The sequence below is a fragment of the Cryptomeria japonica genome, chromosome 10 (genome assembly GCF_030272615.1).
Source record: "Cryptomeria japonica chromosome 10, Sugi_1.0, whole genome shotgun sequence".
In the NCBI taxonomy this organism is placed as follows: Eukaryota; Viridiplantae; Streptophyta; class Pinopsida; order Cupressales; family Cupressaceae; genus Cryptomeria; species Cryptomeria japonica.
In genome coordinates this window covers 605,232,150-605,259,040 of record NC_081414.1, presented here as the reverse complement: position 1 = coordinate 605,259,040, position 26,891 = coordinate 605,232,150, and the positions used below count along the sequence as shown (strand labels likewise).

Genomic DNA, 26,891 nt, shown 5'->3' with positions numbered 1-26,891 from the left:
TGTTGTTAATTGTTGTTATAGTGTTGTTTCTGCACTATGATTTTTAATAGTTTTGCTATGTAAAGGGTTAGTGCCCTTGTTCTCATTGCTTTTTTAATCAAAAACATATATAACGACAAGGCCAAAACCCCTGTATAATGAAAAAAAGGCAAAAATATGCCCTTTTTATTACACCACCACCCTCGACACTATCATTATAGTACAAGAGTTATTTGACCCATTTTACGCAGTTATGCTATTGATTTCCTCGAATTGTAATCAAAGTTTTAAGTTGCAAGACTTAGAACACCCGATTAAGGAGAGCTTTCATTAGCTTTACCCATCCCACCAGTCAGCTATGAAGAATGAAATAAAATAATAACTAGAATAAAAGAGAAACTTTTTGTTTCTTGAAGGCTTCCATTTATTTGACATGAATCTTCTTGCTTGCCATACAAGGCCTAAAGACTTTTAATAAGATCATGATCTATGCTAGATTAGGGCTGAAAAAGCCCATTATAGGTGTATTCATTCTTTATGTGTGGCATATCTCTACTGGCCCACGGTTGCTCTTTGTTTTTCTCATCAGTTTTTTGTATTCAGATTTTGGGACTACGTAGATTAGCCGTGGATGCTGTAATGCTGGTCTTATTCATGGTATCTTCTGAGCCGTACACTGCTGTTTATCTTGTTTTTAGTTCAATGTCTCTGCGAAAGCACCTCATTGGGCTGCGGTAGTTGAACCTCTATGGGCTGTAATAGCTTGGCTATACCACTGGTCTGCTGATTCTTGTTGATACTGCTGTGTATTCTCTATATTTTTATGCTAAATCCAATATAAAAATGTATTCTGCACATTAAGAAATGGAACAATTGCCATGAGAATAAGAGAAGCCTTGTAAATGAGCACCTCAAATAGAAAGAATAAAATTGGAAATATATTGTGTTCAAAATTTTACTTTCAAAATGTCTTCGAGGAAGAATAGGAAGTATTACATTCAATGCTGATCACTCCATCTGCAGCATGCTAAGCCAGCTCATTATGATTGGATGGGTGCATGACTCTACTCAATATGCACAGATGTTGTTCCGGTATGTTACTTCTTTTGTTAGTGTGGAAGGAATCTTGAACAGCTCTAGCGTCTTCTTGTCCAGAAGACTTTCAAAAGCAGGGTTTAATATACAATCAAGCACAAGATATCATTTACAAATTACAACAAACAGGACCAGATCCCTGCCGTAGCTTTCGCCAAAGGCATATCATTTTCGCAGGTCCTTGGTAGTGTGCAATTATGTAGTCTCGTTCACAGCCCATGTTAAAAAACTTATCATCATTAATGTAATGAATGTCTTGCCCACTTTTTTTGTACTCCTCGATCCAAATGCCCATAGCAACATCTTCCAGCTTGAAAAGCTGCAAAACCAACAATGTCTTATTTGGATAACTGTAAAATAGCTGTCTACGCAAGCTGAAATTCCAGCACCGAATTTTAACAAAAGCAGCTAGACAAGAATTCAATGCCTTTCATAAAAATATTTCAGTGTCGAATGTCATAGAAAATGACTACCAAAAGAATAAAGGACGGACCTTGAGATGCTTCTCTTGATGACCTCGGATGACAAATTCGGCTATGTCTTTTGAAATAATATAACCTGGGCCATGAGCCCATGGAGGATAGGAATCCTGAGAATATTCCTGAATTTAAATGGGAAATCATGTTATGATAATTTTACACAAGGTAACCATCAAACAGGTTATACAAAATCATAATGTTTTTTACTGGGGAATTAATTCCAGCTTTAAAATTTCAAATTGAAAATAAAATGCTTCATTGTACCTCTCGGCTTATGTACCATTTACTATCTTGACTCCTATGTGGATGAGATTCAAATGACATTAAACCATACAAAAGACCCTTTTTGGTGCCTGTATTAGTGACGGCTGAGAGGACTGCATCTACTCGCACAAATGTATCATCATCTGTTTTCATTATATACTGTGCAGATACAACTTTGATCTGCTGGTTCAGAAAGCATATTTCAATTAACAGAAATTCAAAATATATAACACCACCATAATCTTATATTTCTCAAACTATAACAATGACAGTTCGGTGTTACAAAAACCACTAAACCTCCTAAGCGTGACCCTACCCCATAAGTGCAGATAGCAATGGTCTTTAATGTAATCAGATTGTAGTAGTCGACAAAAGGGACAAGCTGAATATCCCCGTATGTCCGTGCTTCTTTCCACAGCTCTTCATTGACCCTCTTGTTCTTGTCCTGTAAGCAGTAATGAAAGCAATGTTAGCTTTCATTGTTTTTTCTCTCTACAAAACCAAAATGTCAATAAGAGACAAGCAAGACTAAACTCCTCTTGATTGCTTCACTTAAAACTGAATAATAAAAAACAGATCATAATTTTAACCATCAAATGATTTACTTCTTAAGTAGGCTAAAACCTCCATGAGTTGCTTTTGACATGTGACTTTTAAAGAATAGCTACCAAAACGATTAGAAATCTTCAAATAAATCAATAACAAAAATTGGTTAAGAGTTTCCCAATGGGGGAAATGTTATTAAGGTTAACATGAGAGATGAATTCGTGAATTCATCCCAAATTTGCACCTAGTCAAGCATAATTTTTATGAAGCCTCTACAGGGGTAACCTGAGTCTGGCATGAGTAGGTGGCATTCTACACTACTCCCTCAGCTTTTGTTTACAGGCTTAATCAAGCTTAGCACAATATCAATAACAGGAAGCAGTGGGTTTGGCTGAATGTGTCAAATTTATAGTGTCTCTAAAGATAAAATGCCTTGGAATTGAACAGGAATTGCCAGATGTGTTTCGTGCCATGTTAGAAGGCCCCATGCAGTTAAAAGCTTAACTCCATCCTAGAGGCGGGCACTTTCCTTGCATCCTGTTTTGAGTTTCTTTATTGGACTCACACTTAAGAGAAAGCATCACACAGCAGACTGACTTGCGAACTTGGACATCAAAATCATGGGCCATCTTTCTCACCACTTGCTCTCATCAAAGTAAAGAGTAGGGAATCTTTTCTTGGACGCAGCTCATATTTTCACCATTCTACCAGCACACTTATCTAGGCAAGGACTCATCATTCTTTAAAGTGTTTATTGGCATTATGAACTTAGGAATCCATGCACATTTCACATGGAAGCACCACAATATTGGATTGACCATTTCTCTCCAATCTATTCTTCTGCTCTCTTTGGTATCTTGTGTTTCTTTGCATGTTAGGATGCATGCTTCTTGAATGTGACTTACAAGGGACATGTGGGGGGCATCATGTTTACGATGGCAATGTCCTCTACTTCCTACATAACATGTTTGGAGATGAGGAATAAACAGCAAGTGCTCCTGCACAGAGCTTTAATCCTTTCTCTACTGGCATCTCAACAGCAATATTCAGTGAGGAAGCCCAACTTTCCTTTGTCATGTATAATTAAAAAACACAAGGAATTGTTACTATGGTTCTAGAGGACCCAAAACCCATTCTTAAGGCCCAAAAGTTGTCCTGGCAAGTGGAGCTTGCCATAACAAGAGATTTCTCAATTTATGAAAGATATTCGGCCCTCTATGTCTCCTCTTGTCCCCTTGCTTTCTCTGCCTTCTCCCAGCAGCACTAGTAATCCCTTGGCTGGATTTGCAAAATGCAGAAGAGGTTGAACAGCAGCACAGAAAGAGGAAGTCAAGCTCAGAGAAGCTCAAGAAGCCCTGTTCCTGATGACCAAGCTCCACCTTGACAGTGCTTTTGGCAGAGGTGATGATACCAATCCAAGTCACTGCCAGCCCTCGGCATAGGAAATGTGGTTTCCAGTGACTTTTAGCATATTTTCACAGTTTTTGGTTTCCCATATAGTGGGATGCTTGCTCTGCCCACTCTATTTCACAGATGGTTGTTTGCTTCTTCTTTTAGTTGCAGTCCCATTAGTTCCTCTGCAATTTTGTTACCTCTTTTTTGAGACAGCTTCCTTGCTTTTGTTTCCTTTCTACATTTGGTGTTGAATTTCTTGCTAGTCTGTGGTTTGCTAGAGGGCTCAATTATATTAAGCTTTAAACCATTTTGCTCTGTAATATTTTTGGCTTTAGTAATTAAAGGGAGAAGAAACCTAACCCATGAACCTAGCAAAAATAGCCAGTGAAGAGTTGCCATACTAGGTCAACCTGATGTGTAGCATCAACTACAACCAGTTCCAAGAAAATAACATAGTGAGAATGCAATCATGGTTCGTCCTTAGCACTACAAAAACAAATTCTACCATACTCCAGTTATTACAAACTGTGTTCAAGCACACAATTAACGAAGGAATCAATTAAGTCATATCTTACATCTTGAGACAGCAGCGATTGCCTGAAATAAAATTTCTAATGAAGAATAACTATAAGAAACAGTCTCTTTGTAGTTTGTAAAGAATACAAAAAGAGAGAGAAGATGTTGTGGTCTTACAAATGTGTGTAGGTAACAGAAGGATGGTAAGTGACTTCAAAGTATATTTTGAATATGATAACTCTTTTATTTAATTTATAGAATAACAATGGACCCAAGACCTATTAAAATGCAATACTGAGTATCGTTAGCGATGATTGAGTGGTGAAAAACTTTTAGCTGTAAAGCGTATATATCATCTGGCCTATACGGATTGCATCACACTCAAAGTCAAAAACTTACAAATTGAAGTCCAATATGCACCAATAGGAAGACTCAGAATGATTTTGAGCCAATGATGTAATTTAATGTTAGATGGATGGATACACATGGTGATTATGCACTTGCCCATACATTTCAAGCTTGTATTAAACAACATTCCATGGAAATGACTATCGAGACCCTAGGATGCACCAATGCATAAGTTACCCTCATACACCATAACTTATATGTTGGTGCATCCTAAGGGCTGGATAGCCACTTCCACATTCCATGGGGAAGCATCCCTAGGCTTTGATAGGTATCTTATACATCTTGGAAAAAAGTCACAAAACATACTCCAATCATTTCCAAGTGCTAACTAACAAAAATAGCATTTGGGCATATGCTATTTCTCCTTGAATTTGGGGGCATCTTAATGTCACATGAACACTATCAAAAAATTGGAAAATATCTGTTGTCCTAAAAACACATCCCCCCTTCCCATTCCCCAATCCTAGAAATCTTAAGAAACATTGTAGTTATATGAATATGAGTTAGTGATAAAGAATAGATAATACCTTTAACCATGCAATGAACTCTTTCCTAAGTGCATATTCCAAAGGATTCCTTCATCAACATTTCAAGATCTCATATTCCCACTCAAAATTTTGTAACATCTATGTTCATAGTTACTAGGAATATTCAATATAAGAACAAGGACTACATCCCTATCATTGTACCCACATTTTTCTGTAGCAAATTTATATATAATATAGCTTTACCCTTATTTACTCAATTATCCTAATTTCAATGGTGTCTCCATCTCACTGATTATTTTGTAATTACCCTAGGTTTTTTTAAGTTGCCCTAAATTGTTAGAGCTTACATAACTGTAGATGTTTGAAATTGACCACTCTTATTAAATAAATTATTTATTATTATTTAATTAATTATATCTTATTTAGTCTAATAATCTATGTTACACTGAGTTTACGGGATGGGAGGACGAGGGGAAGGGATGTTTTTTTTTCCCGAAGCAAGGGACGGCAGGGGACAGCTGTATATATATATATATATATATCTGAAATTTTAAATATATTCATGAATTATATATTTATAATTTTATATAATATTGTAACATAGTAACATTCATCATAGCAACATAATAACATTTATAAATCAAAATCTAGATTCTAAAATCATTGAATCCTAGGCATTGGACTAAAACGTGAAATAAAACACAAATCCTCAATGCTCAACGATGCAAGTAAATGGAGTACCATCTGGTGGGGCTTGAGCGATAAACCGACGGTCTCAAGCTAAGACTGTGTAGAGAAGTCATTCCCGAACACAAATACTAGGGGAGAATGCTTTGAGCATATGCTAGGCATCAGGGCATTCACTAGCTGGTAGTGTCCTCTGGGCCGGATCAACGTCTATGATTTGCCTAGCTCGGTCGAAAAAATTGTGACTAGCTACTTCCCTTCGAGATAGAATCACTTCACTGAGTTCACTTGGATAAGTCTAATCATAATGGAATCGCTTTAGATATCCATATTTAGGTTTACCATTTTAATATTAAAAAAACATTTTATAAAAAAATCATTTTTATCCCTCTTGCCGCCGGAAACGATTATCCGTCCCTAGGACAGTCGGGGGACGGCTTGGTCCTCCCTAGCCATTCGGGTGACGATCAACAGTCTTCGACTACATAGTTGGTCGTTTCCGCATTTCTAATACTGTTTCCGAAAATTTTGCTTGATTGGGGATGGCTTGGAAACATTTTCGAACGTCCCCCATGCCTGAAACTGTTTTTGTTCCCGAAACGTGTGCCTTGAGGGTGGAAACGTGTTTCCGAGTAACACTGGTAATAATTAATTAAATTACAGTGAATTAATTATTATTTCCTCTTTTATAATTAATTTCAGAATTAATTAAACTCAACCTTAGCCAAAACTCCAAAATTCCTCTAATCTTGGTTAGTTAATTAATTCCTTGATTAATTAACTAATACCTTAATTCCTAACTTCATTAACATTTCCTCTAATTTTTAATTCTCCCAAATCCCCAAACTTGTAGTCGTATGACATGTGTCCTCCAAGCCTTCATAAATGCTTGCATGCACATATCATTTTCCGACTTCCAAGTTATCTTTTGACCAAATATTTTATTTGGTGCTCTATTGTGACATTTTCACACATCGCCCCATTGCAAATGGGGACCCCTGCTTTTTGCTTTTTAGGGTTTGTTTTCTTGGTCTTTTAGGGTTTTGTTTGTTAGCCTTTGCATTTTGGGTGTCGCCAAGGGGATCACCTGGAAAGCAGGTTCTGCTTGAGTTAGGTCAAGTTGGTGAGTGACGAAGTCTAGAATGTCCTGGTCCTGAAATTTGGCTAAGTCTGAAAGTCCTGATCCTGAAATTTGGCTAAGTCTGGAATGTCCTAATCCTGAAATTTGACTAAGTCTGGAAACTAAAAAACCTCCGAAAACTAGATTTTGCAATATAACTCCTGGAGGTCTGAAACCACTCTCAAACATCCTGAAAGTATATATGGAATATAACTTAAAGTATAAAATGTTATATTCCATAAAATTATCCTGTCGGAGAGTTCAAAAAAGTCAAGACTCGCTCCTGACCCTTCCTGAAGGTCCAAAGCGAATCTCGCTCCTGACCCTTCTTGAGGGTCCAGAGCGAAATTCATTGTAGACATCATATGCCAACTCGCTTGAATTTGAAACCTTGTTCCTGGCCTTGAAAATGATCTTACCTTGCCCTGTGAAGTGGTTTGAAACTAAAAGATTGAGCAATTTAGCCTAGATTGTAAATTTCGCTCTTGACCCTTGTTGAGGGTCCAGGGCGAAAATGTTGTTCAAGTTTATTTCTCGCTAATTTTGGCTAACTTGTTTTGTGCAAGGTTTCCCAGAGAGAAGATTGGACGTTACTGGATGCATTTGAAAGTTTGAAAGTTTGAAAAATGGTGAATTTTGGGCAACAAAGAGAAAATCGCTCCTGACCCTCTCTGAAGGCCCAGAGCGAAAATTTCAAAGGCACAATTTTCTTGCAAGGACAAAGCAATTTTATGATTGAAATGAATGAGGAAGGGTGTGTTTTGCCCGTCGAAGATAATTTGGAGGGCTAACAAAAGATGGATAAGCTTGAATTTGCAAAATCGCTCCTACCCTCTCTGAGGGCCCAGGGCGAAAAACCTAATATCCAACCTTTTTCTCCAAAATTGAGCAAAGCTAAGCCTAGGCACAAGTTAGAAACGGTGTTTGAAATGCCTTGAAGTGGAATTGAGATGCTGAGAGTGCAAATTTTGATGACAATAGGGAAAATCGCTCTTGACCCTCTCCAAGGGTCCAGGGCGAAATTTCCAAGAGTTCTCACTTCCCTTGTATTTCGAGATGGTATTTTGTTACCAAGACTCAAAAGGGAGTGAAGAATGATATTCTACGCCTTGAGGGTAATTTGAAGTTGAAGTGATCAAGAATTTGTGCAAAAGACTCAAAATCTCCTGACCCTCACTGAAGGCCCAGGGCGAAATTTGCAAAACCAACAACTTCCCTTCAAGATTGCGCTAAGGCAAGGTTGTGCTAAGGTGGAAAGGTCCTCCAAAACGTGATGAACAAGGATTTACCTCCAAAACTTGATGATCCTAGCCTAAATTGCAAAAGTCGCTCCTGACCCTCACTGGAGGCCCAGAGCGAAAATCTTTGAAGCCCCTATTTTGCATTGCAAAAGCAAATCAAGCATGCATGGAACGAGTAAAGGAGATCATTGCTTACCCCACAAGGAGAATTGACAATTAAACAATGAAGGATTAAGAGAAAAATTGAAAAATCGCTCCTGACCCTCTCTGAGGGTCCAGGCCGAAAAAGTCCTAATGCCACTTTCCTCCTAGTGATCAAATGAAATCAAATCCAAGACTTCAGTTAAAAATGCCATTTAAATGTCTAGATGAAGTTTTGGGCCAAAAAAGGGAGGTATGCAAGGTCTAGATTGAAAAATCGCTCCTGACCCTTGCCAAGGGTCCAGGGCGAAATTAGTGATATCCTTCATTTTTACATTATTTGAGCATGATATTCTTAAAAAATTCACCAAATTTGCTAACTTTGAGGCCTTTGGAGATATTGAATCAAATTCGCATTAAATTAAAGGCATTTCAATTTAATAAATTAATTTTGTACCTTGAAATAATCAAAATAAACATCTTAGAGGTATTAAAATTAATTTAAATAATTAAAAGATTAAAGGTTGAGCGCACAAGGCATTATTTTGTCTTTATTTATCAAGTTGGCCTTCTTAGTGTTTTTTATATTTTATTTTAAGGCTTATTTGCTAGGTCGGCCTCATGGTTGAAGAAGGTGAGCGCTCTATATAATGGGAGAGGTTCTTTAGCAAATTCAAATCATTCTTGCATTATCTCTCATGCAAACTTGAAGAGCATATTTTGAGGAGCGAAATCCAGAAGATTGAAGGTGAAATTAAGCAAGTTTGAAGGTGAATTTCCAGATTTTGGAGAAGCTAGTGGAAGGTGAAGCTCTTTTGAAGGCTAAAGGAGGCGTATTTCATCCAAGGGAGGACTATAAATCTTGCCCAACAAAATCCGGTCTTCTTCCTTCATTTTTCAAGGTTTTGTACTTAAGTACTCAAGGGAAGGTATGAAGAATTACTTTTTTGAAGATCTCATTCAAGACTTATTATGATCCCATTGCAATTTTGTAAAATCTAAGTCTTGAAAATCCAATTTCCATTCATGATTAATTTGAAAATGTATAATTCTTGAATTATCATGACTTTTTTCAAGTTAATATCTTAAGTTTTACCTTTGAAAGGTCTTAAATTTCATGCTTTGAGGTTTGATGCTCAAAAGACTAACTTTAATATTTTGTGTAGGCATCAAATGGAGATCCCGGAGTTGAAAAATCAAGCCAAATCAAGGACGGTCTCCTCCGAGAAGATTAAGCAAGGATAAGGGCGACCTCCTCCAGTCGAGCATCGACAAGGATGGCCTTCTTCGATCCGGCATCATCAGGAATAACTTCTTCCAATCCAGCATTTCAAGGCAAGGTACATCATCATCTTGCACATCAAGGATAGAATAAGTCAGAGCAAGGGTTCGTTGAAGAAGCAGATAGTTTCAGAAGAGTCAATTAAAGCTAGCTTCTCAGCAACATCAAATCGGCATCAACCAAGTGTCAGATGAGTTGGCATCCCAGTCATCACTCCTCCAGTTGGATTGGTCCACCTTAGCATGTCCAAATTCAATGTACCTTACTCATGGAAGGTGGCACAAACTTCGATGTACCTACCCCGACTATTCATTGGTGGAATTTTTCAGAGAGGACATGTGTCCAAGCAATACAATTATTTCATTGGTCAACATTAAATTTTTTGTAATAAACCCTAATTAGGGTTTTCATTGTAAAATCTTGGCCATTGATCTCGAATTGATCTAAGCCATCGAATTGTATTGAGGGCACTATATAAGCCCTGACATTTCATTTGTAAAGGCTAAGAGAAAGAAGTTAGTGAATAGAGAGTAGTTAGAAGGTGATTAGCGAGTTGATAGAATAGCAATTAGAGTAGAGTAGAGAGAGAAGGCAAAGATTGTTGCCAAGATGTTGTTGTAAAAGACTTGTAACTTCATTGAAGAAATGGTGAAATTTATGGGTCGATTCGACAATTTGCATGGTCTCTATACTTCTCATATTTGATTTCATGTTATTAGATGGGTGGAAGAAATGTGTTTGATTGATGGTGAAATTCGTATATCCATACTACTAGCAGTTTGTTGATTGCAGACTTGCCTTGTGTAGTCAACTGGAATCATTCAGCTTAAGCTTAACTTCAATTGTCGCTTCTTCATTGATATGCATCGGCCTGATGGTGTCTATGCCTGCAGTGATGATTTGAACATCATAAAGCTTTCCTTCGAAGATCGCACCAACCTTGTGGAGATGGTCCTGGGATGTCAAAACAAGACTTAGTTAGAATTTCATCAAAGATCATTCATTGCTCTTACATTCTTCGTATCAGAATTAGATCCTTTCCTCGCCCTCGTCCTTTTTCCCTTTTTTTCAAATCTAAGTTAGTAAAATTCTGTGTTCCAGCAATATTCAAAGCAAATCAGACGTTTAGGTCATTGAAGTGTAAGTCCCCTTGTGATTCCAGCAAAATCACATCATACCACAGAGAGTTTATCCACACGTAGAGATCCTACAATAAAGAACCTTGAAGTCACCCTGATTGATCCTTTTCACGATATCTTCAGCATTCAGAGGCTTTATTCAAGAGAGGATAAGGTACCCTTAGGTATTTTATTCTGTGTTTGATAGTGTACAAAATACATGTCAACATGCTCTCACATGTGTGAGAAAACTCTTCCCAAAACACTTTCCTCTTTTCTCTATTTGTCATCTTTCCACTCAAACACCTCTTCCATTTTTGCCACTTTTGCTTACACTTGTCATCGCCTTGTTCTTCCCAAGATGTGCTCACATGTGTGAGCACACCTCACTCTCTTCCCTATGACAAGTATTATTCCCAATGCCCCCACCTTGTGACATTTGTCACAAGGTTAAGCCTTCAATCCAACTCATCTCCTCTCCTTCAATCTTAGCCCTCCATGCCACTTTAAATCTTTGCCCTCCATTACTCCATTTCAAATTCTATAAATTGGAGCCTTCTCCCTTCATTTGATCATGACTTGCATTCATACTTCTACCATGCTCTAATCTCCTTGAAATCCATATTAGTATGCTGCTTGGAGAGAAATCCACATATCTACAATCAAAAGAGAAAATCGGGTGAGTTGGGTACATCACTTTAGCTCAATCATAGAGAAGGTATAATTTCTTTTTGTGTTCAAATTTATGTTTGTTCATGTTTTTGAATTTATATTTTCCTCATCCACAATAACCACACACTCAGTTTGAAGAGAAAATGAAATAACATAATATTATTGTTTGCAATGAATTAACACATAGGAAACACCCATAATAGATTAGAAGTATAAAAAGTTCAAAATCTGAATCAAATTTATTATTCATGCACCTGGTACATGGTGAGTGATCTCACTGTTCTTTTCCCTTTGAGTAATACACTTTTTTGAATGCTCAGGGCAGAAAATAGACCTCTATAACCTCCCCAAGATATGATGGTTCGTTCAAAAGTTAATTAGAAATATTGTCAGCTTGCTGTTGATGATAAAATCAAGAAATGTATTAGCCTGAAACAATAGAAATTATCCAAACCAATCTAACCTATGACTTTTGAGAGAAGGTGCCAAGGGAATGGGTTACTTTTTCTGTTCAATGCCTCACAGGGAAGATTAGAGGGAAGTCTAGAGGGTTCCAGAATTTCCTAATTGAAAATTACAAATTTGATCAATGGAAGTATAAATGATATGTTGCTCAAAAATGAGGAAAAGGATACTCCTTTAAACCCATTGAGATGATGTTAGCACCGCCAAAATCCTTTCCTTTTCAAATCCATTAAGGCACTAACTTGGAGGACTTATAAATTCAAATGCAATTTTTTTAAAACAAATTAATATTATTATTTTGTAAATAATGAATATTTTATTTTATTAATAATCTAATATAAATAGAATGTTGATAAACGCTTTTTATTTTTATTATGCTAAGTCTCAAAAGGGAGATTTGGGAAGGACATGACAATGCCTACCTCTCAAATTTTGCTTGTCCTCAAGCAATTTTAGATTTGGGTGATTGAAGATTTCCACCCCTTCTCAAGTAGCATCCTCTATAGGTAATTTTTTCCATTTCACCAAATATTCTAGAATAACCTTGTTTCTTAGTTTCTTTACTCTTACATCTACGATTGTCTTGGACTCTAAAATCAATTTCCCTTCATCATCAAGTGGGGGTAGCTCTAATGGGGTGCCTTGTTGTCCATGGGCCTTTTTAAGGTATAACACATGGAAAATGTTATGAATCCTATTGCTCTAGAAGTTCCAACTCATATGCAACCTCACCAATCCTCCTTATGATTTTATAAGGTCCATAAATCATGGATTTGGCTTTTCAACACCACTTCCCTTGAGGAAATATTGTCTTGAGACTTCTAGCCTCAAGAATACCATGTCTCCCACCTCAAAACCCTTTCAATTCAGTGGTGAGTAGCATACAAATTTTGCTAGTTTTGGGGCTATTGTAGGTATTCTTTGAGTGCATTCACATTTCTAAGCTTTGTTGAATCAAATCTCTATCCCCCGGTTCTCTTCTATTTGAAATAATTAAATCCATGAATGAAATAGAATCATAACGATAGAGTGTCTTAAAAGAAGCCATACCTATAGACACGTGATGAGTAGAATTGTAGTAATATTCCCCAAGGTGCAACCACTTGACCCATGTTGTTTGCTTCCATATAACACAGTTTTTGAAGTGACCCTCTATCCCTTCATTCACTATTTCCATTTGTCCATCAATTTGAGGATGATAGCTAGTGCTTGGGGTCAATTTCGTACTTGTCAATAAAAAAGTTCTTGCCAAAAGAAGTTGATAAATTTGTTGTCCCTGTCACTTACAATGTTCCTTGGCAGCCCATAAAGTCTGATAATATCTCTTAAAAAAAGGCCAGCCACTTATGAGTCCATGTACTCTAAAGATATAGCATGGAAATTTGCACATTTAGTGAGTCTTGGACCTTTGGGAGTCTTGTGATGAAATCCATGGAGATACTCTCATATTTCTCATTTGGAATAGGTAGGGGCTACAACAAACCAGATGGAAATACATGCTCTATTTTGTTTTGTTGACAAGCCAGACACTCCCTAACATGCCTCAACACATTATTTTTGAGCCCTTTCCATGAAAATGCTCCCTTATCTACTTGTATATCTTGTAGTACCCTAGATGGCTAGCAATCGATGTGTCATGACATGCACTCAAAATTTTCTCCTTCACCTTTGATTTTGGTACAAGATACACCTGGTATTTATCAAAAGTGGTCTCATCAGCTACTTTCTAACTGTCATCTTATAAATTCTCGTCCAAAATGTCAACAACAAATGTAATCTTAGCATATTCTGCTATTATAGAAACTTTCCAATCAATAGATATATCAGTCATTGAGCATAAATAAGGTTCATCTACCACATTATTCTTTCCCTTAACATATTCAACATAAAAAATATAAGGTTGTAGCTTGCTTACCCATTTTTGTTGCCTACATTAAAATCCTTCTAATTCAGGAAGAACTTTAGGCTATTATGATGCATTTTCACCAGAAACTTCCTACAAACCAAGTCATCTGAAATTTTGATAGTGCATGCATGATGGCTAACATCTCTTTGTCATAAAGAAATAAGCAAAGAAGCTCCTCTATGTTTCTTGGAGCTTCCTACTCTCAAATGCTAAATGGTGTCTATTTTGCATCAACATTTCTCCAATTGCCTCTCCTAAAGAATCACATTCTAAAACTAAAGGAAGTGAAAAAACTAGAATAGCCAAAACAAGACATGAACTCATTGGCTCCTTGAGCTTGTCAAAAGCGAAGATCAAGTGCCCATGCGAAAGCTCCCTTTTTCATCAAATCTGTCAATGGGGTTGCAACCTATAAAAACCTCTTGGGAAACCTCCTATAGTAGCTACAAAGTCTCACAAATCCTCTCAAATGTGACAACATCTTAGATCTAGGCCATTCAGTTATACCCTTAATCTTCTTCTCACCCACGCTACCCCTTGAGCACTAATCTTATGAGCCAAATACAATATCTTAACCTTTCAGGAATACACTGGAGGTCTAGTAAGATTTGGAGATGACAAATCTTGTTTGATCAGAGGAAAAGACACTATATCTTTTGATGGTAAGCACAATATTGATAATGTTTACTATGTTGAAGGTTTGAAGCATAATCTTTTGAGTGTTGGTCAATTAGTTGAAAATGGATTTCAGTTACAATTCAAGAATGGTAAATGCAAAATCATGAATAGAATTGGTTTGGAAATTGCAACCGGTGATCAGACTAGAGGTAATATCTTTCATTTGAATAACAATGAGAAGACATGCTTGATTGCACATATTGATGAAAGTTGGTTATGGCATAAGAGACTTTGTCATGTAAATTTTGATTGCATTATGAAAATCAGTACAATTAAGGCAGTAAGGGATTTACCTAAGATTGTTAAACCTCACAATCCAGTATGTAAGGAATGTCAATTTGGAAAGCAAGTTAGAGCAACTTTTAGGAGTATTCCAGAAAAATCCAATAATGTTCTTGACTTAATTCATACTGATTTATGTGGTCCAACAAGAACTAGAAGTTTACAAGGAGATAGATATTTTATGCTAATCATTGATGATTATTCTAGAATGTGTTGGGTTACTTTTCTCAGGGAGAAATCAGAGGCTTTTGGGAAATTCAAACTATTCAAGGTGATGGTAGAGAATGAAACCGGTAAGAAATAAAATGTTTGAGATCAGATCAAAGAGGTGAATTCACATCTAAGGAATTTAATACATTTTGTGAAGTGAATGGAATCAGAAGACAATTATCAGCACCTCGGACACCCCAGCAAAATGGAGTTGTGGAAAGGAAGAACAAAACTATTTTGGATGCAGCTAGAAGCATGATATCAGAAGCAAACCTACCTCATGTGTATTGGAGAGAAGTAGTCAATACAGCTGTTTATACATTCAACTATGTTCACATCGAAGGTGAAACCGGTAAGACCCCTCATGAACTATGGTTTGATAATACTCCTACTCTTAAATATTTTAGAATATTTGGAAGCAAGTGTTATATTAGGAGAGATGATTATATTGGCAAATTTGATCCTAGAAGTGATGAAGGAATATTTCTTGGTTATTCATCTAAAAAGCGAGGCATATAGATGTTTTAACAAGAGATTAAAGAAAATCATTGAAAATGCAAATGTGAAGATTGATGAACAGTTTAGAAGGTCTATAGACTTTGAACTGGCAGTTGAGATAATCACAAATGAACCTACAATAAGTACACCGGTACAGAATGTTGATCCAGTCACACTGACATCATCTGAGAATTCCATAGTGACTGAAGAATAGCAGCAAGTGAATACACCCAAGTATGTAAGATTGAATCACTCTAAAAGTCAGATAATTGGTAATAAGTATCAAGGAGTTATGACTAGAGGAAGACTGGCAAATGAAGAGGTATGTCTAATTTCTCAAATTGAACCAGCAACTATTAATGAGGCATGTGAAGATAAACATTGGATTAAAGCTATGGAAGATGAATTGGAACAAATTGAAAAGAATAACACATGGACATTGGTTCCCCGACCTAAAAACAAAAATGTAATTGGAACTAAATGGGTATTCAGAAATAAACTGAATGAAGATGCTAAGGTAATCAGAAACAAAGCAAGATTAGTGTGTAAGGGATATTCACAGAAAGAAGGAATTGATTATAATGAAACCTTTGCACCAGTAGCTAGAATTGAGGCAGTCAAATTATTCTTAGCTTTTGCAGCACACAAGAACTATAAAGTATATCAAATGGATGTTAAATGTGCATTTCTGAATGGTGATCTTGAAGAAGAAGTTTACATTGAACAACCTGATGGATTTTCTTTGACAGATGACAAAGATATGGTTTGCAAGTTAAGGCAAGCTTTATATGGATTGAAGCAAACTCCTAGAGCTTGGTATGCTAGATTGGACAAATATCTTTTGAAGCTTGGTTACACTAAAGGTAATGCTGACAACAACTTATATTACAAAGTGACTAATGATGACATCTTGGTTATTGAAGTTTTTGTTGATTATATCGTTTTTGGAGGAGAAGATGGATTGTGTAAAGACTTTTCTAATAAGATACAGGAAGAATTTGAAATGTCTATGATTGGAAAGATAAAATTCTTTTTAGGATTGTAGATTTCACATACTGATAAAGGTATATTCATAAATCAATCAAAGTACTTGAAGGAATTACTCAAGAAATTTGGCATGGAAAACTCTAAACCGGTAAGTACACCTATGACTACAACTGATAAACTATCATTGAAGGATGAATCAGCACTTGTTAGTCCGACAAGATACAAATCTATGATAGGAGGTTTACTGTATTTGACACAAACAAGACTTGATATTATGAATGCAGTATGTATTGTTTCAAGATTTCAAAGTAATCCTAAAGAAAATCATGAATCAATAAGAAAAAGGATTTTCCGGTACCTACAAGGCACAACAAATCTTGGCTTATGGTATCCTAAAGATGAAAATTTTGATTTATGTGCATACACATATGCAAATTGGGCAAGAGATGTAGATGACAAAAAAAGCAACACCGATGGAGCATTTTTTCTTGGCAGCAGACTAATTTCATGGTTGAGCAAGAAACAAAATTGTACATCACTATCAACAAAGGTGAGGATAATGAGTAGTGATGATGGGTTTCACTCCTTCCTCAAGCTCAATCACATGCTGAAAGCCCCTATCTGGTGGTAAAATTGGACAAATTTCACTAGACACCTTGCTTTGTTTATCCAAGATGGATTGAATGTCAACATGATAAGACCTCTCATCCTTGGATGGACTTGTATTTGTAATCGAACACTTCGCTACCCAAGCTACTTGATCCCTACGAAAGTCCTCTCCACCCCCTTACCTAAAACAACAATGGGACCCTCACTAGAAAGGCCACAAAAGAATACCTCCTTCCCATCAAGTTCTAATAATTTTGTGTGTATTCTCCAAGTTAACGCAACCATTCTACTCCCAAGACCAAATCCATCTCACCAATGCCAATCACATAGAAATCATATCACATCGTATGCCCTCCAATAGACAACTCCATCTATTGAATCTTTCTATTGCATAGACTAGTAAACCCATTAGCCACTGTAACATCAAATCCCTCAATTTATAAATAGATAATGTTAGTTTTATTATTAGTGAATAAAACAAGTAGTTAGGTTAGTTGGGAAGTTATATTCGCATAAATAAGTAAGCACGGGATTATATTTGGCTTTAAAAAGCCATGATGCATTATATTGAACATCCGATTAAAATCAATATACCTTTGTATTTCTGGGCAATAATGATTTAGCTTTTCCAGTATTTTTTATGTTCTACCATTTCAATATGGTATTAGAGCAATTACATCTTTGTGCCTAAGAAGATAAGAAGTTCCACACTTGAAATTCTATTGCCTCTAGAATGGGAAGTGCCAGCGATTGTAGCTCATGCATTGGACAGGTTGTCGCTGATATGGATTAACGACCATTATGTTAACAGTACATTTGAAGATTATTCTTATGCATGTTTTTTTAATTAGTGTTTGATGACATCTGTGGAGGCATAGGTCTGTGGAGATGGTTACAGACTTACATTTCAGTTTGCGGCAGTGAAAAGAAAGCATAGAAAGAAGAAATTTTGTTTGTACTGCAGTCCAACAAGCACATGGTTTAGAATAATGAATGGATGAATAAGAGAGTTGGAGATGCAGCCAAGAAGAGATGCCTTGTGTGCAGTTGCTACCCTTTTTACAGTCATCGTGCCAACCAGTGAAGAAAACATTGTAACAGCTAGATAAAAATGTGAAGCCTGGATGTTCTAATTTGAGGGATTTTTATTAATTTCTTGAAGTTATATACAGTGGGGCCAGGGTTTCCTATTGCATTTCTCTCTATCGTTATTGACTGAGGTCTATTGCTCCCATTATTTGATATGTAGAACCATATAAAAGATGGTTTAAAAAGGAAGCCAGAGTAGTTGGATGAATGATAAGCACCAGGTTTAGGTCTTCCTTATAGTTAGCACATCAAATTCGAAATCAAAATAAACATGTACAACATAATTGAGAACTCTATTTTACAGTTTTTTATATACCCACCATATGAGAGTCCTAAAATTTAAACCGATTACAGGATATCGAGCTGAGGTTCAAAAATAAAATGAGTTCAAGAAAAATATTTCTTCTAAATGATCCAAGTTAAAATTGAAACTAAAATTTGAACCAATTGACATTTTTAATTCATTCTAAGAAAATAAAGACAAAGCAAGTAATCTTATGTAAATTTACCATCCCAACAAAAAAACGCACTGCTACAACTCCAGATTTAATAGCATCATACTGCATCCAAGATCTCCGAATTGCCATTCTGCGATTAAAATTGTTCCCTGTAGAAAAAACTCCTATAAGCAGGGTAAGCTTCTCCTGAGGAGCAAAAGGGCGTGCCTTAAGTGAGTCCAAGTCAAAGACATTATCATGATCTTCAGACATAGGCAATCCACTTGCCAATACAGAAAGGAGTTGCAGATCTCCTGCAAAGCGTACCCCACTGACCAACCATGGTTCAAGACTCTGCACAATAAAAGCAAAGGTAGAATTCAAACATATCAATAAAGAGGAAAATAAATTAAGAGCCCTATTTCATTCATGTGAAACATCATATAAAGCAGATGATTTAGCTATCTACTTATGTTCACCTCACGGTATTCAAATGATGTAATATGTTTCCCATTAACAGTCATATGGAAACCATCCTGGCCCACCCATATAGTTGCTGCAAATGGATATCTTTCCGTAAAAGGAAAATAGATACGTTGTTTAGCACCCTTTCTTATAATGCTCAGCTGTTTGTCAATTCCAGTGTGATTGCCATTGACATATTTTCTGTTAGCCGGTTTTCCCACTCGTTCACTGCATTTATCCAAATCATCCACTGCCAGACAACATTTCGCTATATGGTAAATGCTATGTATGAGGTGCTTAGCTCATTAGTTAAGTTCTTTCTTTCTGGTTATAAACAAGCCTAGAGATAAATATAGGTTAAACTTGTAGAACTATTCCATGCATCCTATTCTATAGAAGTACAGCTCTATCTAATTTTTGAATATGTACCATTTAGAGTCCAATTTACCCATTTTTCATTGGAATTTGGATGTAAAATTATAATTCCTTCTAAGAAATAGACAACATTGATACCATGCTTGTAATTTCTCTAACCGGTGTCTATTGCCCAAGTAAGGAAAGAGGTGTTACATCAGGTGAAGCTTTTGTGCTTCTACAAAGAGATTCCACCATCAAATCCCTAGAAGGTAGTTTCAGTCCAAAACCAAGTGGAAGCTATTACAGGCCTACTGTGGGAATAATGGGAATGATAAATATTAATGTGAAAGTTTACTTTTAGCACAAACAGAATGGCTAGTACCTGGTTTAGAGTTAAAATATATTTCAATTTAAAGATGTTCTTCACAGCAGAAGTCACTATCTATTTCACAGAAAACAAAGTCTTTATTTAAGATTATCTTTAAGAATTATAAAATGCCTTTTAATAATAGTTCCAAGGCAATACAAAATATTATATTCAAATTCCATAAGACTATAAGGAATGTAATAAAAAATAATTGGGACACACTACATATTGACAATAGTACATTCTGTTTGATAAAACATAAATTATTTTAACAGAGATGTCAGCTTTTCCAAAAAGCCATAATTATACTTTACAAGGTTAGAGAATGAATAAGCATCCCATAAAACAGAAAATGAGAGAACCCAAAATAAAAGAATGTGTAACAGGCTAACAGCATTACATAGCATTAACAATGACTTTATAATGTAGAGCAGCCAAATACAACCAACGTTGTAAGATAAGGAGGAGATTGCACCATTTTCAAGAGATTATCAAAAAAGTCAATGATATTCTCTCAAAGCCTCTTCTATGGATTCACTTTCTACCTTGTCCCTTTCTGTTGATCTCCACCCTGAAGAAGACGCCTTTGCAGTGGGCTTAAAGAGACTTATTCTAGAATTTGGTTCCATATAGTTGATGGCAAAGGTGAATTTTTTTACAGCTACTTGTTACATTTCCTCATGGAGATTCCTCTTCTGTTTCTCAGATGTTACGGTTGACTCAACTGCCTCAAGTGTGTCTGAGAAGATTGTGATGGTTAAAGAGAGATAATCAACACAGACCACAAGCTTTTTATTACTTTTCTGAATACTGTAAAAACATTTTAATTGCTGATGTTGAAGACTTACTATGATTTTCATGAGAGTTTTGGAGGCATCCTTGTGCTTGACCTGGATTTCTATAGCCTTGGCCAACTGTAACAGATTGCATTTGTGATAATTACGATCATGAGTAACTGACTTTTGGCATGGTGTTTAGTGAGATGAGGGTTACCATTTTAAGTAGTTGTTGGGTATGGATAGCGAAGGGAACAGAACTATTAACACGCTGACAATTGCAGCAGGGGTTGAATCAAATTGAAGTGGAGAATTGTGACAAACTTTAAGACAGGTGATGGCATTGAGGGCAATAAAGTGGGGGATGGCCATTGCTCTGGCTGTGGAGGGATGAAAAATCTCTCTTGGGTTAAGGAATTGAATGGATCTAACATACTCCCCTGCAGATATATGAGAATATAAAACAGCAGAGAAATTAGTGTAAATTTCTAGGTAAACATTGCCCTGAACTTGGAAAAAGGCCTTGAGTTGAGGATTTAATGTCAATGCTGCCTTTACTCATCTACACTAATGAGCTAGTTCGATTTAGTGGAACTAGGAGACATAGCAGGGCATTGTATTCTATTAACAAAAGCAATTTTCCTCCCTTTATAAACTTTAAGAAAAGATGCAGGGGAGTGCAAATATTTACATTTGCAGTTTCATAGGTCTCCTTTTATGGATTTTTGAAGGAATCTATTTTTACTTCTATTTATCCAGTTATACTTATGTTCCCAAAATTGGAAACCATGTTGATATGATCTGAATTATTACATTTGAAGCAGAGATATTGCTTATGATTATGACCAAGTGTAAATATAAATGTACAACTCAGTACTCTCAGTATTTACTCTTTCCTTTCGTGTCATTATTTGTGCAGTACTTGTGGGAGAGGTCATTAAAGCATTGTACAAGGAGATTAAATACAAGATTGTGAAATATATTGCAGCATTTAACACTAGATCCACTTTGGTCTGGACATTGATACCCTCCACAACTATACCACAATGGGATCATGGAAGATATCAACCAGTTGAAAATTGTTGGGAGATTCCATTAAGCCTTGAATGCCATTTACGTTAGTATTTCCCAGCTATTTGCTTCTTTATTGAAGGTGTTTAGAGTTTCGACAATGGGGAATACATTTTAAAGTGTATAGAAACATGTGCTTCAAGCCCCACAACGGCCATAAGGTGGGGAGAAGTGACTAGGGAATGAACTCTAATATGGATATGGTGTGAGTGGAGGGAGTGCTAAGAAAATATGCAAGGGAAGTGTCTAGGAAGGGGTTCATGCGGATAGGCTTAGGAAAATGAGGAACGATAAGGAATAAAGGGGAAGATTTGTGACAAAGGTAAGTCTGGGCCAAGGGCCCATGGGAGATGGAATTAGGGAGAGGGAATTTAGGATGGGTGGAGTGGCTAGAAATAGCAAGGTGACAATTGGAAGGGGTTTAATGTGTAGTATCATTTGATTTTTCATTTTTACAAATAAAAAAGATATTGAGAGATGAATTCATGAGATAGGCTTGAAGGGTATTTAGTTCCATACATATTGATAGGCTTTGGCTTTGGCAACGGTCCTACCAAAAGGCATTGAGGGATTTTTTTAAAATTAAATAGGTTTGTTGGAAGAGAGAAAATCATGATTGGCCATTCTACTGGCCATTCTACCTACAACAAAATTGAGGCTTATAGGAATGTGTTCAGTTGAGTAGGGATCAGAGTTCTATAGATTTAAAATAATGGTTTCAAACATTGGTCTCATCTTCCAATGAAGGAATCATTGTGAATAATTTTAGTGACAAGTTGAGTTGCCATTCTCATGAGAGATAGGTTTGTGTAAACCACTACTTATGAAATATGAGTCAATGAGTTTGACTAAAAAATTAGGCTATTATATCCTAATATTAATATCATAATTTGACACACTATGGAAAATGCCTCCTATTTGTCATTGGATGAGTTAAAGGGGATCTATAATGAAAGGTTCATAAAGCACAAAATTTGCTGAAAGTTTGCAAATGAGGTTGCAAGCTAAGTGAGCTTGATCTTGGGGGAAACTCCATGATTAAGAATGATTGATTTGGAGTAGTAGTAGGATGGGTGACCTCCTAGGAAATCCCAATGTTTCACCCTTGTGAGAATTACCTAGATTAAATGTGTCTAAATCAACCATTTATTCTCATGAGAGGTAGGTTCATGTGAATCATGACTAATAAAATATGGACCAATGAGTTTGACTCAAAAACTATACAATTGAATTCTGATATAAATATTTATAACTTTAACACATTGTGGAAGATACCTCCTACTTGTCAATGGATTAGCTAAAAAGGATTTATAATGAATAGTTCATAAGGCACAACACTGGTTGGAGGTTTTGCAAACAGGATAGCAAGTTGGCTTGATCTTTGGTGAAACTCCATGATTAAGTATGCTTGAGTTGTATCCTTCACCCTTGTGAGCATCATATAGATGCAATAAAGTATGCTTGAGTTGGATCCTTCACCTTTGTGAGCATAATATAGATGAAATGAATGCTAGTGGACCATTCATTCTCATGATAGATGGCATCATATGAACCAATGCTCATGAAATATGAGTCAATGAATTTGACTCAAAAGTGTTAGGAAGAAGTGTATACACCTTCCACAAGAAAAGAAAAATTTTAATTATGTAAAATAAATATTTTGTTGTGGTGCATCTTAGGAGATGTGTTTAGCTGAATATATATTTAATTGAGTCCCACTTATAAAATTGTATGTAACATTGGTTAGATATTTTACGTGTGAGTTGCACATTGGAAAATATTTAATATTGGGAAAACTTGGTATCAAAAAGTGTAGTTTTGAAACATATGGTTTACCTATGGTATCAAAAAGTGGACCATTCATTCTCATAAGAGATAACAAGCATTTTTTAAAGGGTTTGGAAGAATTTTGGAAGATAATTAAAAGAGATAAAAAAATGTGAAAAATGGCATGCGCCATGAAAGTCTATGTGGTCTCAAAGGATTTAATTTGGGTTTGGTGGTGGGGGCATTCACCCCTCAACCTCACTCTATATTGTGACAATGAGTTCTCTAGTAGCACTACCTCTCAACCCTCTTGGGGGCTCTACCCCAAACCCCTACATAGTGCGTTTAATGGGTTTTACCCCCAAATCCCCACTCTAGTTTTTCTTTTAAATGAAATCATTTTGGGTCATATTGGATGTGGCAGAGCAACATTTTTATATTCTTTCAACTTTTTCCAAATTAGATTACATTTATACTTCTATTTTTCAAAGTCAAACCCTTGTCCTAAGTAATGCTCCTATGATTGTAGCAACATTTACAAACTTGTCTAAGATACATGTGCACGACACCACACAAAGATAGCAATGTTGGGCTAAGAGATACAAACTCCTTTCTACCATACATCATAACTCCAAATTGTGAATTTTATTTTTGTTGTTGGGCCATATTGGATGGCAAAGCAACATTTTAATATTCTTTCAACTTTTTCCAAATTAGATTACATTTATACTTCTATTTTTCAAAGTCAAACCCTTGTCCTAAGTAATGCTCCTATGATTGCAGCAACTTTTACAAACTTGTCTAAGATACATGTGCACGACACTACACAAAGATAGCAATGTTGGGCTAAGAGATACAAGCTCCTTTCTACCATACTTCATAACTCCAAATTGTGAATTTTATTTTTGATGTCATGGATATTATAGTCCATGAGTTCGTACCCTTAAAACACTTAACAATATTTATATATTTATAAATGTTGTTGCTTTCTATTTAAATCCACTTCTATACTCATGTAAATGAGTATACTTGTGCATGTAAACAAAGTAGCTTCTATTTGATTAGTTTATTGTTTCTTTATAGTAAGATCTATATGCTTAAAAATCCTTGTATTTTATTGTTTTTTCAATTTGCTGAGTCTAGGCCAAGTCTGAGTCCAAGTCAAAAATCAGCTTGCCAAATCTAAGCTGAGCCTAAGCCTTGTAAAATTGGTTTGACTCAAAAACAATGCAGTTGAATCCTACGGTAAAAATCATAATAAGATTAAAAATTGATTCAAAAGCAATGTCAAACCAACTTCTTTCCAAATAATAACAATGAACTTTCAAACTACAAGTAGAAAGAACATTTCAATAATCAAACCTCCAATGAAACGCAAGACATTGCCTATACCTCAGAATTGACAACCACTTGAAATGAAAGCTTAACAAAGTGAAACATCATAAATTGGAAAAAAAATTGTTTTAGAAAGAAAGAAAAAGAGATAAGAGGTTCTTTTTTCATCAATAAATTTGAAAGAAACCCGAGAACAAACCAAACATTCAGAAGGCGCATCTGAGAAAAAATACTAAAAATACTCCAATGAGATGGTTAATGGGAAAAATCAAGGACATATGGTAAAAAAATCTTAGTCAAATATGGTATTGGATGGAGCTCTTTGCACATTCAAGCTACTTAAATACAAGTATATCACTGGTAGATTGCTGGAATCAAACCATGTGTGAAACACTGTTCCAAATCTTTCAAATCCAAGACAAAAATACCATGGAGAATATGCAGAAGTATTTACACAAGAAAAGTAATCACATACCAAATGCAGCTAAAATATGGCTTTTTGCACTTACACTCGGCATAAAAATTAAAAAATCACTGAGCACTTACATAAAAAGTATATTCTTGGGCAAGTAAATAAATTCCAATAATCACATCAAGCTTCTTAGGCATATGCAATAATATTGTATTCACAGAAGCCTCAGTCATAAATAATGAAGAAGTTGAGGTCTATTCATTAATCCACTTACCTCACTTCTATAATAAAGAACTAAGTAATTGTTCAGCATGATCTATAATGCTCACCTTGTTGGCTTTTGTGATCCTTTCATCCTTATGATCCTAAAGTGTTTTGTTCTATTCATGATAGTGTAAATAAGTGTTTTCAATGCTATAAGTGTTAGTGTGGTTGGTTTGAGAGTCTTTTAGTTTATTATCAGGGGTGGTTTTAACTTTTGACAGTGAAGTATTCTTGTCTTATTTGACAGTGAAAAGGGCATTGAAGAGCATGGGGTCCCACTGCTATGGATTCACATGTTGAAAGATGTGACCAATTCACAACTATAGCTTTTTGGTATTCAATCAAAATGTGCAAAGCTTTACTATTCTCTATTGCAGCCAAAGAAGTCACTTTCACAAGACAACCAACAAAAATTGAAAAACAGAGCTGTTTGTACACAACAAGAGTGTTTTATTTATCATAATAGATTTTCATTGTTAACAATGCTCATATGCTGTGGAGTTATAACTATTATAAGCTCTCGAGAAAAATATTTTCCATAAAGTAAAAAGAGTAGGTCTATGAATGTGCAAGATTCAGTGCCTCTAAGATACTTTGGTAGCAATTTTATTTACCAAAATTCTGATTGCATGTTGGAAAAACGAGGAAATTTTATCCCTTCATTTTAGTGGTGTAATGACAATAATAAGATCAGGTCATTTCAGAAGATATTAACTGAGAAGGGTATGAAGTGAACTCGAGAAGAGAAGGAAAAGGCAATTTAAAAAAAAACACAAAAGTTTATAATACAGTTGTTTAAGTTTTTGGGTGAAAGTTCAATTGTCTTCTTTGCCAAAAAAATATTTTTTAAAGAAAAATTAAAGCGTTCCTCATGTAATCAAGTACAATACATAGAGAATGTGATTATAATAACTTGTTTGGTATTCAACTTTCATTTGATAGGATACTAGTATACTTATATTTTAAAAAACAAATATATGTAAAATAATGCCGAGAGATATCACATAATTGTCTTGCATGTTTATTAGTTGTCAAGAAGGACATGAGGCTGAATAATGCTGCACTCTTTCACTTTCATTAAGATGCAACAGTTTCATATACTTAGAGACAAGTGGCAATGATTCTATTTTATTCAGAGTAATAAAATAATACTTATAGAGAAACTGAAACATGCATGCATTTACCTGTCATCTACATGTCAAATTTATTCAAAATCAATTTTTTGTTTACGGATATTTGTGTATCATTGTAGATGCCTCTCGGCATAATCAAGGGTTCAAACAAAGTAATTCTTTTAAGATGGAAAAATAAGGTCTACATATTAGTAAAGTATTTTGCAACTAAGGATATAATTCTTTTAGGGTTACATTGTAAAGGGTGCATTATAAATGGAATCTAACATGCCTAGCTCTTTTGAAATCATAATGGCTACATTAGATATGCATGCTTGAGATTTTGGAGCTATTGGAGATTTCTTTAATGATT

At 35.6% G+C, this 26,891-nt stretch overlaps 1 protein-coding gene across 4 annotated transcripts in view; it reads right to left on the bottom strand.

Annotated features, from left to right (window-relative positions):
• Positions 1 to 362: 362 nt before the first annotated feature.
• Positions 363 to 26,891, bottom strand: part of LOC131039319 (beta-1,3-galactosyltransferase GALT1) — a 49,747-nt gene continuing 23,218 nt past the window's right edge. For 2 of the 4 annotated variants that reach the window (XM_057972028.2, XM_057972027.2), the window contains exons 3-8: positions 19,072 to 19,307; positions 18,665 to 18,946; positions 2,134 to 2,262; positions 1,818 to 1,997; positions 1,568 to 1,675; positions 883 to 1,393 (exon numbers count right to left, since the gene is read on the bottom strand). In XM_057972028.2, coding sequence (XP_057828011.2) covers positions 1,184 to 1,393; positions 1,568 to 1,675; positions 1,818 to 1,997; positions 2,134 to 2,262; positions 18,665 to 18,946; positions 19,072 to 19,307 — 1,145 coding nt within the window. In that variant the 3' untranslated portion in view covers positions 883 to 1,183. Of the gene's footprint in view, positions 830 to 882; positions 1,394 to 1,567; positions 1,676 to 1,817; positions 1,998 to 2,133; positions 2,263 to 18,664; positions 18,947 to 19,071; positions 19,308 to 26,891 lie in introns of those variants that run through there. The other 2 variants (XR_009359183.1, XR_009359184.1) reach the window with 2 other exon arrangements.